Genomic DNA, 17,171 nt, shown 5'->3' with positions numbered 1-17,171 from the left:
TGATTAAAATACTGAGACTCTTAAATCAGTAGCCCTCAAATGAACAGATCTCTATCAAGCAACAGCAAACATATCATGTCATTTAACCAAAATATTCAATTCTCCCATCAAAGACAAGACCATCACATCACATTACAGAACATTCATCAGTGGCTCATTTCTCAACTGAAGTTTATTTTTCCCCCAATGTCAAAGCATGTGCTCTTAGAGAATAATTAAAAAAACAACTCCCAAATATATATATTTTTTACATATTGAAGGTATAATCTTATTGCAACCATACACGGGTGCACCGTACGTAAAATGAATGAATATTTTGGAACATTTTAAATACTTCAAGATGGAAATTAATTAGGATATATTAAAAGCAGCTGCTGACTGGTGGTATTTGGTGAATATTTTTATTTAAAAGTCCTTTCCCCATCCGGTAACTATGGCAGAGTTGCCATATTGGCCAATGAGCACCAAGGTAAATGAATGTATATAGATGAGTACAAGTGGGCAAAAAAAAATCAGGGATATAAAGTATACCGTATTATAAAGTGCCCTCAAATGCACAAGTTTATTTTCTTACATTAGGCGCATGTGATTATAATGCACATTTTGAACTTATTGCACTGAATTTGTGTTATATATTTTTGCCATTGCAGTTATTGTATTATTCACAAATCAATCATTAGTCTGTTTTGTTTGTATTATTTTGGAAAAATTTAAATATATTTTGATCACTGGAGCAGTATAATACAGTTATAATCCAACAAAATAGGCTTGGGGTTTTTAAGCAGGACAAGAATTCAGGCATAAGGAGCATTGTAAATTTTGAGACAAAATGAAGGATTTGAAGTGTGCTTTATAGTCCAAAATAATATGGTAACCGCTGCTGGCAAGTAACCATCTGTTGCATCAACATGGTGAGAACAGTTGACTGAAGTCTTACACAGTAGAGCAACAAGGACAGGCAATAACAAAATAAGAAAGTAAGAATGAGAATAAAAACTAAAAAAAGGAAGCTAGAAGAACATGACACAAAAAAGGTCCATGGGTTAAAGATGGCATAGAGAAAAATGGACAGAAAATAGTGCCTAAATGAGTTGCAAACTAGGAGCGAGAGGACAGGGATGGCGACATAGGCAGAAAATAGAGAGCAATAGGAGAATTAAGTTAAAAGACAAGAAAGGCCACAGACTCGTAGTTTGGAACAAGCATCTCTACCAAGTTTTGGTGCGATGACCAGTTACAAAATTGAAAACCCCTTTCACATCCCATCTTGTCTCCTACTTCAACAAAAAGAGAAATGGTTTAACAAAGCTAAACTCTTCAAAATCAAATAGTGTTTTTCTCAACTATTAAGATAATCTCCCCTACTGTGTTTCCATCTCATGCATGAACACACTTTCTCAAACAGGTGACATTAACGTAATGGTTTCCAGTGAGCATTTTGTGCCCTATTGTGTTAATCTTGCTCATCCCCCATTCTACTGTATAAAAGCATCAACCACGTTCATTGTTTTTAGCCTTTGTTCTTGGGGACTTCTCCTCCCTTTTATAGCCAATTAAACAAAAACACTCCAGGTCCCCTCAAGGATAAGCATCTAATTATAAAGATAGATTTACAAAATAATGACTCAAATATGATACAATCAACATAACTATATGGGACGTATCAAGTTCAGTTAATATTCCTTTTGATTTTGTCTTTATGTCAGCGCTACAAATATCTTTTCTTATGAATCTCAGGGCGTTATAGGGAAAGACGCCATGAGAACAGAGGTGATAGATTCATCTTTTTTTTTCTAGAGAAGACACTTGTTTGATAATTAATTGATGAAGGGAGTTATTCCCTAAAAGTGTGATTTTTTTTTCTTTATAACTCATGCTAGCCAAGAAAAGGCACCCTTGTCCCCTTTCATGTGTGAACCCTCTTTTGCTTTTTTCTCTCCCTCTCTCAATTGTGCAAGAATGAGCAGTTGTATATTGCCACTGGGCAAGTACTGAGAGATCAGCGAAGCAAGGAACCGGTGAGTGAATGGCAGAAAGGGAGGCGGAGGAGGAAAGAAGGCTGCTGTGAAATGTGAAACCGCGGCTGTACTAACCACTTGGGAGCTACAGCTTTCCAATCTGGCCAAATAAGCCGCGCTATCTTTTTAAACATAACAAAAACAAACTATCCTGGGCCTTGGTGTGTGCTGCTTCTTCTCTGGAAAACAATCAAACTTTGTGAATGATTAATGCCTTTCCACATCGCCATATTCTCACCATGAATATCAAAAGTTTTTTTTCTTTTTAACATTTTATGTTTAAAGCAAAGGCAATTGTGCTCTAAAAATCTCCTTGATGCTCATCCAGTTAACCCACTTTCAATGTTTTCGTATAAACATATCTTAGAAAGAAGAAGAAGAAAGCAGACATGCGAGCAAGCAGCCGTTAAAAGCTTGGTTTGAGTTTCGCAACTTGGTTTGTTATTTCTATAATGGTATGGATTTGTAGACCAATGGGAAAACCTAATCTAGCACATAGAGCACATGAACAGAAAGAAAGGATGCATAATAAAGTGTTTGTTCTCTACATATCTTGTTGTAGGACAGTTAATAGTGGGTGCCTTTTATCTCTGAAGGTTTTTTGATTGGTTTGGCTTAGTCGATATAATTTTTTTAATTAATTCAAAATACCACTTGTCATGCAGATAATGTTAGAATTTTTATATTTTGTCTAATTTGGTAAAACATTCACCGTTATTGCTATCAGCTAAAACTATCTGTTATTGACACCCCTACAAAGTGTAGGGAAATATCATCATATAGAAATATATTTTAGATATCTGTTCCAGTTCAATACAAGTCATATTTAGTTAAGATGAGAAATGAACTCATCTAAATGAGAGTTGGGATTTTTCCACATTTTATTGTTACGTTGCATCTTTTTGCTTTATGCAACAACAATGACGCTCCCTATTGGGAATATAGCAATTTTAACAATACTATGTTAATAATTGTTTTGTCAGTAATATACTGTACTGTAGAAACACAAGGGAGAGGAATATTTTAGGCTGTTTACCTTTGCATTTTCTTGCGTAATTACGCAGATTTGCACAATCTTTTACACTGTCTCCTATGAATGTTTATTACCCCGTTGGTAGCCTTTCGACTAAAGCTAATGAAAAATGGAACGTTTGGATACATTGTAAGTATGTTAATAGAGATAATGAGTTTCTCTGGAATTGACTATTCGTTGTCCTCAATCCCAGAACACACATTACTAACAAAATGTTGACTCCCTCCCTCTTAAACTGTTGGCTTTTCACGGGTGACTCTCAAATTTCTTATATAAAATGTACCATATTTTCTCGCATATACGCCGTACTTGTCGCTAAAAAATATGACTGAATCAAGGGTATGGATTATATACGCTATATGTTAGACTTGACATACACGTAATTGCTTACGATAATTTATTTCCAAATAGAGAAAATATAAAATGCTAAGCAAAATTTATTTTGGCGCCTATGAATGAAATTCAAGGAAAAATAAGGTTGAAATTGTGAATCAGGGTCTTATACGAGAGAAATTGGTAAATTCAACAATTTTTAGGCAATTTTCAGGGTGCGACTTATACACAGAGGCGGCTTATATGCGTGAAAACACGGTGCTTACTGCTCAATAATACTAAACACTCTCTAATCATGCATTTTGACTCTTGAATACCTTTCATATGCCAAAGCAATTTTATCTTATTTATATTATTTACATGATATATTCCTAATTGGTGATATAGTGTGTTTAAAAAAGTCTGGCCTTCTTACATCTTTTCAAATGAGGTTGAGGTATTTCTCATATCAGATCATTCAAGTGTGCAACAGAAAGGATATTTAAATTTGTCATTTAAAATTACCAATGGGAAAACCAATAATATTAATTGTAAATAAAAAATGAATGACTTGAATGAATAATGGCCCGATAATGACATATAAAATTGTTTATTATTTTAATCAATAGTTTGGATTAATCGATGGAATAATCAATTCATTATATGATTTTTAATATATTCAATAGTGACCACTCTAAAAATATTATTTCAGTCTTTTTGATACTCCAAGCACGATGGGAAGGATGTCTACATTAGTGTGCTGTTATCATTGGGATGTGTTCACATTTTTTGTGCAATTATCTCTGCCAAAATTAGAATAGAAATTCTAATAGCAAACAGTAAACATTTTAAAGTGTATTTGGATATGATAGTTACTGTTGATTGTGCGATCCAGTTTGTCCTCGGTTTAAAGGACCTTCTGGCAACAGATGGTTTAGCGAGGTGGAGAGTGCGGTTCAGTTGGTGCTTTACCTACCCGTCTCCAGACAGAAACACTCTCCGGCCTCTTTGATCGGAACACCGAAACTGCCCTGCTCTGCCAAAGTGAGACAGGCAGCTCTGTGATCCTCTAAACAACCTGTATTTGTGTGCGCGTAGACTGGCACACACAAGTGTTTGCCGTTCCACCAGCTTTTCTAATGCTTAAATAAAGACTCCGTTTTCCACCAGAGACATCACCCCAGTATGCTTCTGTGGGGAGATGAGGTTCTATTGAGCTTTCTCTGTTCTGTATGCCCGATAAAAGCAGTGCCACAGTTCAGACACCAGCTCAGCAATTCATATAGACAGAGCTGAAGATGAGCTATAAATCATAGAACAAAGTCAACCCCCTCTTCCCTCATTTTCTTCTATGTGAGTGGTATGCTTCACTTGTGACCTTCTCTCTTCTTTCTCCTGCATGTTTGTGTTTTCCGCAGCATTCCTACTTCATCGCCCCGGATATCAATGGACTGCCAACTATCCCAGAGAGTGTAAGTATTTGTGGAAAACCAGACAGAGAGAGATAAAATGAGCGCTCTCTTCTGGAAACATCTCTGCCTCTAATCGTGTTTAACCAGATACACTTGTCATCTTTTGAAATTATTGCATCATGCTCTTGTTTCAGTTTTGTCTCCTGGTGCTGATACATTTCATGTTGAAGTTCAGTGACTTCCATGGGTATTACACCCTTCATATTTTGCACTTTTCCCTGTTGATTTTTATATTTAAAGTGGTTCTCTGTTAGGCATCTGTGCGTGCACTCATCTTAAACTCTTTTATTCGGTGTTGGCTTTTTACAACAAAGTAATAGGTGCAAGGTTGTAGCCGGGTACAGTATGTCTCTGCTGAGCACACCTTCTAAGCATCTGAAGCCGTGACACTTTTCTGTAACATGTTGTACAGGGACTTTTTGTTATGTACCTGCATATATCCCTCCCTTTTTGCTTCTTTGCAGAGAAACCTGACAGAATACTTTGTGGCTGTGGATGTCAACAACATGCTGCAACTCTACGGCAGTATGCTTCATGAGCGGCGCATCATCATTACCTCAAGCAAGCTGAGCACTGTGAGTCCACTATCTGGGATCAGCTACATAAAAAAATATAAGAATAACAAGTGTGCCACAAATTGCCAGTTATTCATCATGCGAAAATTGGGCTTTTTACAATTTGAGGCCATTGAGATTATGCAGTTTGTATTACTTTTCCATGCCACCTAATTCATCCTCAGGTAGCACAGTTGGTTGTACGGTCCAAAGACTTTGTTTTAGTGTTGGGTGCTGAATTTTTCTTCTTAACTAGTACATTAGGCTTTTTTTCTTCTGTACACCGGGAGTATATTTTCCGTTCTCGCCCTCCTTTTTTCACATTATGACCCAAAAGAATAAAGTTGGGTCTCACATACTAATTCTGGCCCAGCAAAGAGAAAAGCAATTACCATGGAATCAAAGATGAACATCATTTAAAAAAAAACATAGAAAAATAAGATACACTGATGAGCATCAGTAAAGATGTATGTTGTGTTCAGACCAAAATTAAACCGAAGCGCGAAAACGCCATGCTTCAACTATGCTAGACGTCGCCAAAAGCAGTTTTGTGTTCACACAGACCTTATGTCGCCAAAGTTGGCAAACATGTTCATGCTCCCTCAGCAATAGCTCTAACAGCCTCCCTTCTTTTAATCTACTTCCCGGCAGTACTGGTAGGTATAGCATTTTTTTTTCCATTTTAATGTATTGTAGCGTCTACAAGGACATCACCAACTTTGTTAGTTTTCCATGGTTTATTTGCAACTGAAAGCCATAGCTGACACAAACAAAAACAAAACAGCCTTCACACACTCGCCTAGCCCTCCCCCACACTCTCCTGTCAGTCATACAGTCCTTTAAGGGACAGAATTTAAAACACCGTACTCCTCACATTGACATTGCAACCTGAATAATACATGCAACTGAATCATTACTATATATATATATCTATATCTATATGTATATATATGTATATATATATATATATATATAAATATATATATATATATATATATATATATATATATATATATATATATATATATATATATATATATATATATATATATATATATATATATATATATATATATATATATATATATATATATATATATATATATATATATATATATATATATATATATATGTGTGTGTGTGTGTATATGTATATATGTATTATTCACATTGCAATGTCAATGTGAGGAGTACAGTGTTTTTTTTTTTAAATAAAAATATTTTGACGTAATTTTCACTGAAGTGATGAAACCCTACTTGCGTAGATATTTGGGTTACGTACCCGGCGTAGGACCTGAACTTGTGCCTGGAAGGCTCCCTGTTTTTGATCTTACACCAGACATAGATGGGCAAACTGCGGCCCGTAAACATACATTTACTATCTGAACACAAACTCGGTAACTGGACAAATCAGTACGCCCTTCTAAATGGAATACACTAAAAGACACAGATTAGTGATCTTTCAGAAAATTTCAATTGGGAAAATTATGTTAATACTTATGAATGACGTTGCCACCTTGGTTACGGAACAAATTAAATGTGCAAATCAAAATGCCCCCTTTTTCATTAATTTACAGCTTCACTGGCTCAATTTCTTTGACATCATATGGAATTCACTTATAAATTCAGCTGGAATGCCTATTTGATCGAATGTGAAACTCTTCATCAATATTCCAGCAGAATATCAAAACCCTAAAATGTAGGATGAGACTATTACTCTGACATGCAATGCTGCTTGTGCAGAAAGTTGAACACCACCCTGCAGTCAAACAGTTCTTTAAGTAGCAAGCTCTGATAGTTACTCCTATGATGGATTATGTTTGACTGTTTTTCAACTCCCCAATATTACCGGACCAAAAGCCTTAAATTAGTACTTATTGCCTGTCTTAACTTCCATTTAAATCTAACATTTAAAGCTACTTCTGTCTGTCTCTGTCTATAAGAGAAGAAATGTTTCTAATTCTTCCCCCCCTTTCGTCCCCGCCTCTGTACTTCATTCCGCCCTCCCAGCCTTATCTTTATGTTTGGCAAGGCAGAACCCAATGTTTATGACAGATGAGATGGAGAAGGGAAGTGATGTCATCTCAGTCCTATCTGTATCTCTAATGTTGTTGATCCTGCCTGAGTATCAACATTAAACAGCCGTAGAGCCCCGTAGTGTTGATGGGAGCTGGCAGCACCCAAGGTCTTCCATAGGAGACAAAGCTGTAAAATTCAGCCAGCCGTCCTAGGTTTTCACCTGTCTCCCACCAGCCCCAAAACAGCATCACCTCCCCACAACATGGTTAGACAATGAAGATTGTCAGTTTCAAGAGTGAACGTTTTTGTTGTTGTTGTTCTCTCTACCTGAAAGAGTGGGTCTTTTTAAATTGCCCGAATTTGATTTATAATTTTCTGCAACCTCAAGACAAATTTGGCTTTTGTTTTCAGGATAAAATATGCCAAAAGGATATTTTAAGAGATTCCTCGTCAGACCTTTACACCTCTCTCAGCCTTTTATGCTTTGCAATCCATCATCCACCCATCTGTCTATCCATCTTGTCTTCCTCTGGGAGAGCTGTTTTGGTTTGGTAGCGGTATGTCAGGGACTGTAATATAAAGGTATTTTCACATCCCCGCTGGGATTACTTGCAGGCCCTTGCATTATTGCTGCTTCTATGATGCGTTATTATTTTTTATTTTTTTTGCTGTTGAGAAGAATGACCTCCAAATACAGGAGGAAAAACTTGCCACAATAATGCACACTTAACTGTAAAGAATGCAGCTCATTATCCAGCCATTGCCTGGTGATCAAATACCTTAATAGGTGAAATATATATAATTCATGTCAGTTTGTCACAATGTTTCTGAAGTGACTGTTGACAGTCACTCGATGGACAGTTATTTTTCAAAGTCTGTTGTCTAGAGCGAGGATTCTTATGTCAGTGCTGAAAGACGAACACTCACACGAATGGCACTGGGTGTAAAAGATACTTTCTTATTCATTCTTTTTTATTTTTTATTGTGATCAGTTACAACACCATTGCTCATCACATCAAACATACAACATAAATGTTGATGCTCATTAGGGATAGGTGAGGTGATCTAGACTTAAATGAAACTGGAATCATTCCCAAAAAGTGTTTTTTAAACATGAATCTCTATGTTTAGTTTCCAAAGGTGGACACTGAAGACACTGTAATGTATAGACCAAGCCTGAAGGGTTGCTGCAATACAGCAATAGAATGTCACACGAAAACAAAAAACACCCTCAATCGGTGGCCAGCCGATAGGGCACAAGGAGATGGACATCCATGCACACTCACACAAATACCTAGAGGCAATTCAGAGTGTCCAATCAGCCTACCATGCATGTATTTGGGATGTGGGAGGAGACCGGAGTACCCGGAGAAAACCCATGCAGGCCAAGGGAGAACATGCATACTCCACACTGGTGGACCGACCTGAATTTGAACCCAGGATCCCAGAGCTGTGAGGCCGACAAGATAACCACTCATACACTGGGCCGCTTAAGCAATGAAAATAATAGAAAACTGCTGTTTTTGACAATTTTTAGCCAAAACAATTCACAAATTTGAATGAAAAGCATTTTGTGTAACAGAATGGCATTTCTAAAAGATTACAACGTCGATGGATATTAAGCATTTTGATTGATATTGAGTTGATTGGACATGACCACTTGGTTTACTGTGCAGAAAAGGTTAAAAAAAAATCTGAAACATTTTGCTGTCTTTTCTTCTTTGTAAAACTTTGGTCTAAGCACTTGCACTTCTAGACCCTGACTGCAATTTCTGTAACAGCCTATAAGGCCTTCTCTGAGGGCCAAAATCAGACACCTCTGCTATTCACATCTTTGTCTTCTCGATGAAGCAAAAATTCCCATACACACACTCTCCCTTTCATTAGTATTTGTAGTTGAGTGGTATCTTTGCTATTTGCCAAGGTTCGAGTAGCTCTATATATTTTGAAATTCACTTTTTTGAAGCATTGACTATACTGTAGCACAATACTTTATGTAGAAGAAGTGTATGTCAATCCAGTTTGGCTAGCACATCACAGAGAAACAGTTGGGTAGAAGGTCACTTACACACACACACGTACACACACACTCATACTTAAACAAACGTACTGCATTTATTCTTTCTGCTCTGGGTGATGCCTGTCTTAAAGCCTCTGCTGAAGCCAGTGTGTCAGTCTGTCGGTACATGGCCAGTGCAGCTTGCGAGCAGCCAACAGCAAAGGAATAAATCATTATTGTACAACAATGCATCAGTTGACTTTTTGCTGTTTCTTGACCAGAGGTGAACACCACTGTTCTTTTAAAAGGCTGGTCAGCAGTGGCGCAAGGGGCGGGAGCCAACAGAGCATGCAGCCTTGTCATAGTGCCGTATAATGGGGCCGCATCAGCTTTTCCTCTAACTAGTCAGCTGGGAGCCCCCCCTACCTTCTCCGTTTCTATCCATCACCACTACTGCCCCACCACCTTCCACGTCTTTCATCTGCTGAGGCCCCCCCAGCTCGCAAGCCCATTCTCTGCCATGCCTATCGCCCAAACTCACAGAGCCCAACCCCAGCATGGTCTGACAGCAGCCTTCTCATCAGCCTGTCAGGTCTATGCTAACAAGGCGCTATCCGTCCAGCCTGCCCTAGAGTGCCAGCTGTCTCTCTGTTTCCTGCATTTTCCTCTGTTCTTCCTCTCCTTTCCTTGCCTGCCTTAACTGTCTCCCGACTTATGCTATCTTGGTCCTATCTGACATATCGTTTTTTTTTTACCCATCTGTCTCTTTTTCTCTCTGACTACACCTCTTTTACACCCGCTCCCTGTGTGTCTTTTCCCTCAATAGATTTATCTCAACCTCAAGCCATGTGCTGTGAGTTGCCATGTGTGCTTTTATTGTCGTAGCCACAAATATGCCGATTTGCATGTAGTAGGTGTTTGTGTTTTCTTGCATCCATACATCTGTTTGTATGTGCAGGCACTTGGAACTTACACCTTTTTTCTTATTGACGGAACCTTTGTCACTTTGCATGTGTAGGAGGCCTGGCGTTAGCTGTTGCCCATGGCAACACGTTTGTCCTAGCCCTGTCTTTCTGGGCCATCTACTTGTTGCAAGGCGCACTAGTGTCTTGCGAGGGCTGACCTCTAGGTAATAAAGTAGACTGATTAATTAGAAACTGAGTTGGTAGACTGAAAGGCCCATATAACAATAAAACTAACAGTCAAAGGTGGTTGGAGCAGACAGAAAAAAAATGGATTACGGAAAGATAGCAGATTGGAGTTTCTTTTAAAATTATTATGTGGCAAGAAAATGTGTTATTTTTAATAGGAATAACACTATGAACAAAGAGTTGATTTTGGTAGTGATTTTTACATTCATTCTTCTGATGTGGTTGTTCTTTCTTATTTTTTTATGTGTTCAGCTTCCTTGTATAAATAGGTATAATTTTTGCCCCCCCCCCCCAAAATCTTTTCTTTCATAAATATGACAAAATTAAAATATTATAGTTTAAATAATTACAGCCTTATTTGGCATTTTAAAGATGTCTTTCATCCAAAATGCACATGTAAATATCAGATCGGAATAGACATAAAAACAGTCTAGTGCAAACAAACTAAAGTCAAAAGTATCACGCTTTGAGTATATTTAGGGTATTCTGATAACCATTAAATATTGAAGTTCTATTAAAAACATCCTTAAGTGCAGTTGGTAGCTCACGATTTGGACAAAAATGTTGAAATAGGACGTGTGGCTCATCAGGTGCAAGACCTCTTCTCTATGAGAATATACAATTATGGATGTATAAATTCTCTGGACCACTTCAACTCAAGTCTTGCTAAAATAAATAAATAAACCATTTACAGTTTTTTAAATCAATGAAAATAGAAATTAAAAAGTTTCATATTTTTCTGACTTAACTGTCTTTGAGTAGTGTTGTATTTGATGATGAGGGTGAAAATGCTATTTCTTACTAATCACATCTGTTTATTCTCAGAAATGTGATTTTTAATTCATTTTTAAGTCCCATTTAATTTTTTTGTTGAAAAGAAAGTCTTTTTTTTTTTACTATCACTCTCTTCAAATTTTATTTTTGTTTCATTATGTTTTTAACCTTCCGTGAAGTCTTTCAATAAAGACATGGATTTAAGCTTTCCCATTCATGGACAGCTTTTGGTTTTGGCATTTTAGCCAGCTGTAATACACTTATAAACGCTTGTATTCCCTCCAATTTTTTTAGTATTCTAATCTCACTGCTGTTCAGTATCCATTTATTTCTGTCCGTTAGTCCGATTGTGAATGGGTCGGCAAGTACCAAGTCTTTATGTTTGGGCTTCAAGTGTACTAAAAAGCTCTCGGGGCACAACCAAAGACCTTGACTGCTTTTGAAGCAGGCTGTCGCTGTATAATCGCTTAGCTTCTCACAGCGGATAGGCCAGCACACATACGCACCCGCGTGCGCGCAGTGTGAGAGGCAAGCAGCCCCTCATTACCGGGCTGAGCCCCGGTCCCCGAGGACTGGACCCAGCACCTAATCCTGTATTTGTTCTTGAGGACTGTATCTGTGATTCTCTATTGAATGGAATATTAAGCACCCAGGTCTTTTGTGGAGCGTGTAAGCCATTTGGCTCCACTCATCTATTATTTATCAGACTGGCAAATATTTTATCAGCCTTAGCCTCTTATGGCCTACTGTCACGTGCGCCCCCAATCCTCTGACCCTCCCATAAATAACTCCTTGAATGAAGGAAAAAAGTGTATGTTTTCTTTATATATTTATTTTTACTATTATGTTTTGGGGTTTTTGTTGTTGTTCAAACTGTTGTTGTAGTCAAACAACAAGTTTTAATAATTGCAAAAGAAAGATTCACATCATTTTTCTAGAATTACTGTCAAGGTCACTTATTGCAGTCACAGCAAATGAAATAAATACAAGTATCTCAGAATCTCTATCCTCCTCCATACTCAGGTAACTCCCCTAAAAGATCCAGTGGGTGTTGGAAGAAGAAGAGTGAGAGACTCCTTTTTTCCCTTTCAACCTGCGAGTAAATCAAGCCAGTTGGGGGGCTCACCTTGAGGCCTGGTGTAGATAATTGGAGTTGGTTAGTGAGGTGTTCTGTGCCATTACCTCCTGGTACCAGTGAATGGCTGGGGCTTGTCTCACACTCCCAGAGGAGGAATATTCTTGCCTGTTGGATCTCCACTTTGTGTGTGTGTGTGTGTGTGTGTGCGTAAGCCCACAGTCAGACTGCTGACCTCTCTTTATCACAAATTAATGGCCCTTTATCATCACTTGGTGGTGGAAAAAAAAGAATGTGAGGATTTTGATAGCGAATCCTCCACCAAGCGCTTCACTTTCCCACATTAATATTCATAGGATTGATTTACTCACAGAATTAACAAAAGAAGCCAAACTGTTTGCGAGGGAATTAATTTTGACAGGAGCGTGGCATTGTTGTGTTGCGTCTGAAGATGGCGGGTAGAGGAAATATGCATATTCAGATACACAGAGCAAGACACCAATTAAATGTTGATTAAGTCTTAACTATTGTGGGACGGCTGGGTGAGAGATTGCACCCAGACAACAAATAGTGATTTTTCTCCCTAGTCGATGGGAAAAACGAATGCAGTTTAAAATAAACATGGAAGGAGTGTGGCACATTTATACACATACACAGAGCACACACAAAAATTAAAAAAAAAGCAACAACAATGTACATGCACTCACACAGAGACACTTAGATGTTCTGGCTTGATTTGAGGTTCCACTGCATGGTGTGGGTGGGTTGCACTCTGTTTCTGGCAGTGGTGGTTTTGGCTCTTGGCCGGTCAATTGTGACACTTTGTGTGTCAGTGAGCAGAGGGTCTCCTGATAGTTGGGTGTGTAGGTGTGTGACAGTGTGTGTCCGCTTCACACATTGACTGTGAAGCTGTAGCAGTATAACAGCGGTTGCTGCTCCGGGGTCCCCGTGGTATTGGCCTAGCCCGCAGTCTCTCTTGGCTAACTCATGTTTCATTCTTTGGCAATTTGCCCTAATGAAGTCCCGTAGGAGCCCCTCAGACCTCTGTTCTCTTTCCATATTTAATCATGTTATTTTAATCTGGGGGATGAGCTAACGCCTCGTTCCCCCGCCGTGCCTGCGTGTGTGTTGCAGGTCATTACTTTTAGCTCGTTTTTTTTTTTTTTTTTTTAAGAGTCTCGGTGTCAAGCGTGGGTGAGGGAGCTTGGAGGTCTTGGCACTAAGACAATGGGAGACAATGATTTAAATTTTATGTGCGCTTTGGTTGAATGTATAGCGAGTTGAGCGTCTTTGAAGAGCAATGTCATCTTCATTTGATTCAACCATCTCTCTCTAAGAAAAAAAAAAGAGTTGACTTCTTTGGTTATTTGGGTTCTTCAGAAGTGTGTTCAGATCCTATTGTGCTATTAAAGTAAGAAAAAATTGATTAAACAGCATGCTATATTGTTCCATGGAAAAGTATTGGTGCCTCACACACAAAAAATGATAGAATAGGACAAAAAGCATCAAAAAATGTACATTAAATTCAGAGTTTTTTATTTAACTAAATATAAAGATCAGATAGTTGTTTTCATTTTTTTCAAAGGTCTGATTATTTTTTTGCATTGTTGCCTTCTGATTAGTGTAAAAATTGAATGTCACTAAGTTAGACAAAAAGACCAAGAACACCTTTTATTATTTTAACCCAAGTGGAAGGAGTCACGGTTCATTAATCGAAAAAAACTAAAATTTTCCTGACGTTTAATAGTTGAGAAAAATGTGTGCCAGTATGATTTTAGCCGATCAAGCGAGTACCCCAGGTTGCCTGCTTTCCTAGTAACATCAGTTGATACCCATTGTTTCATGCCCCTGTGTTTGAGGCAATGGGTGTACTATATTGTATGTGTGTATTATGTACTTATGTCAAAATACATACACTGACTAATTTGGGACATTTTAAACAGTCCCTCAAAATTAATCCAATCTACAATTGGTCTCTTTCAACCCAATGTTAAAAGTAAAACTAAACCCACGTCTTTCCCCTTATTAAGTTAATTCAGTAAGTAAAAGCAGCAAATTTACATTGCAAAATTAATGGAACACTTAATTGTTTTAATTGACACAGTAGGGAAGCTATTAACGGTATGATTCATTGCATCGTAATATCACTGTGTTAAGTAGAGGTATTGGCTTATCACTTAGCAAAACATTTTCACTAATAAACATTGTGAAATGTTCAGACATCATCATCAAAACAGGTGGTTTTATCTTTGCAGATCTCTTAATCTCTGGTTTTGGAATGAATTGTTATATTCATTGTACAACAGGGGCTTTGAAAATATCACAATATTCACTGTTCTTATTTCGTGTTGAATGAATTACTTTGTCCTTTCTCCTTTTTTTCTGTAGTTAACTGCATGTGTCCATGGTGCAGCTGCCCTGCTCTTTCCAATGTACTGGCAGCATATCTTCATCCCTGTGCTGCCCCCGCATCTTCTGGACTATTGTTGGTAGGCTGTTGCTTCCATACACACATAAAGACTCAAACACATTTACATACTGAACATGCAGTGTGATTCACCTGGTACCCTAACTCATTAGTCTGACTTTGGTTTCTTCCAGACTTTCTAGGGAATTCCTAATTCCAACCCCTAGTTTTTAAATTATCAACATCTTTAGGTCAACTTTGGTCATCAGCCATAAAATGTTGCATAAAATATAATATTGTCCTGCTAGACACTGACTAATTTGGCACATTTTGAGCAGTTCCTCAAAAAGTGTCCAAAGTTTATGGGTTTTAATGAGATTATTTACTATCAAAACAATGTCAATTGTATCACTGAACACACCAAAGAAATCAAATGTTACATGCAGTGCATTCAAATAGAAAATACATAGAGCTTCCCCCAGTTAATGGTGGCCAGCCCATTGCAGGGCACAAGCAGACCATTCACACTCATAACTAGAGGCTATTTAGAATGCCCAAGCAGCCTACCATGGATGTCTTTGGGATGTGAGAGTAAACTGGAGTATCTGGAGAACATGCAAACTGCACATATGAAGGTCCAAATTTGGGATTAAACCCTCAATCTCAGAACTGAGAGGTTCACATGCTAACCACTCCGCCAACAGGCTCATGGTTAGTTGGAATAGGCTCCAGCACCCCCATGAGCCTTGTGAGTCTAAGCGGTTTGGAAAAGGATTGAATGGATCTATGAGACAATACGAACTCAAATGTCCTCCGATACTAAAATAGAGTAATTCAACTGAACTGTATTATTTTCTCCCACCTAATTGAATGGACTGAGAGAATTTAACATCTGTTCCTCTGCAGTTCTGCCATGTGGATTTCAAAACCACATATTTTTTTAAATAGAATCAGGTATGATTGGTGATAGCATGCACTGCGAGTACAGCATCTGCCTTTAGCAGCTCTTCATCACAGACTGTAAAATGTGATTTTCAACACTCTGGGAAGACTCAGCAGCAGTTGATTCAATAACAGGGGTGTCCTATGAGCACTAATTACAAAAATAAAATTGTATTAGATGACGAGCATGCACCTACAGTATTATGTTCCTGGATGTACTGGTGCGCGCATATGAATGTTTTTTGATGGACGATTGTGTCATAGCGTAGTCTATTAGACTGCAGAGCTACGAGCCTGCTGTGTGTTGCTGGGTTGTATTAGGCTTATTATGAGCATGCATTCCCTGAATCCTCTTGGGCACAGGTGATCTGACACAACACTATTTAATAAGTGTGTCTGTATTATAGTCGTAAAATATGTTTGTGTATTTATTCGGTGGTTTTGGATGACAGTCATTGCTCAATGATTCAACATGTTCTTTTCAAATTTGATAAAAACATTCATGCCAGAAGTATTTGGTTATTGATAAAGGACATTGATAGACTCCAGACTTAAGACAGGCATTGACTTTAACCATTAGAATATACATATTGTTGTGGTTATGTTAATTATTACCCGTCAATTAGCATCATTACTTAGTTCATTCACTTGTAATTTATCCTGGTTGGGGTTGTGCGGTACTGGAGCCTATCCCAGCTTATTCTATGTGCTTAATTTGCTCTTTTCGTTCACATACAAGCAATTTGTCGTCTCTGTGTGATATGCACTTCTTATGCAATTTATCTAATGTCACAAGTCTGAAACAATTCTCAACCAATCGGAAGTAGTAATGCTTGTAAAATTATGATTGGCAGCTTGCTGTCCAATCATAGCAAGAGACCAGTTGAAAGCAATTAATGACAAAAACTAAACTTTTGTAAACCAAATATTTTTCAAAAAATTTGCTAGACTAATTTCTCATAGTTCAACTGGTTACATTTGTAAACCAGGAAGAAACTCCCAACCTTCCAGGACATTGTAGTTATGTTGCCGTAGAATGTTATCGGACAATATGCAGCCAATCAGAATTCGCCCTGCATCCCTATTCCTAATTGCTTGAGATTAGTGTTGGACTTGTAACATGTAATGAATCAAAGTGCATGTCAGATCTGGGAAAACCTGCTTGTATATGTCCAAGAGGGGCAAAGCAAGCACCGAAAATAACATTTTGCAGAGAATTTATACAAAACATGCTCTCAATCACATGAAACACATCCTCATGGAGACAGAACACGCAATTGGACGCTTCAAACAGATTTTATTTCAAGTATTTCGAATAATCCATATGTAATTGTGGCATGAAACCAACGTCATACAGAACGCCCTACTTATCATATCCATTTCGTACCTACTGTAACTTCAGTCTCATGGAACAG

The 17,171-nt window shown here is 37.9% G+C and overlaps 1 protein-coding gene across 4 annotated transcripts in view; it reads left to right on the top strand.

The window, feature by feature from the left end:
• Window positions 1–17,171, top strand: part of dennd1b (DENN/MADD domain containing 1B) — a 108,511-nt gene that overhangs the window by 42,425 nt on the left and 48,915 nt on the right. For 3 of the 4 annotated variants that reach the window (XR_013326475.1, XM_077717768.1, XM_077717766.1), the window contains exons 8-11: window positions 1,959–2,018; window positions 4,782–4,835; window positions 5,300–5,410; window positions 14,796–14,896. Coding sequence is in view for 3 of the 4 variants with exons in the window: in XM_077717768.1 (XP_077573894.1) it covers window positions 1,959–2,018; window positions 4,782–4,835; window positions 5,300–5,410; window positions 14,796–14,896 (326 nt within the window). In the remaining variant the exon portion in view is untranslated. The remainder of the gene's footprint in view (window positions 1–1,958; window positions 2,019–4,781; window positions 4,836–5,299; window positions 5,411–14,795; window positions 14,897–17,171) is intronic. The other variant, XM_077717767.1, reaches the window with a different exon arrangement.

The sequence above is a fragment of the Stigmatopora nigra genome, chromosome 5 (genome assembly GCF_051989575.1).
Source record: "Stigmatopora nigra isolate UIUO_SnigA chromosome 5, RoL_Snig_1.1, whole genome shotgun sequence".
NCBI classification, from domain to species: Eukaryota; Metazoa; Chordata; class Actinopteri; order Syngnathiformes; family Syngnathidae; genus Stigmatopora; species Stigmatopora nigra.
The sequence above is the reverse complement of the archived record's forward strand: the minus strand, read 5'-3'. Positions and strand labels throughout refer to the sequence as shown.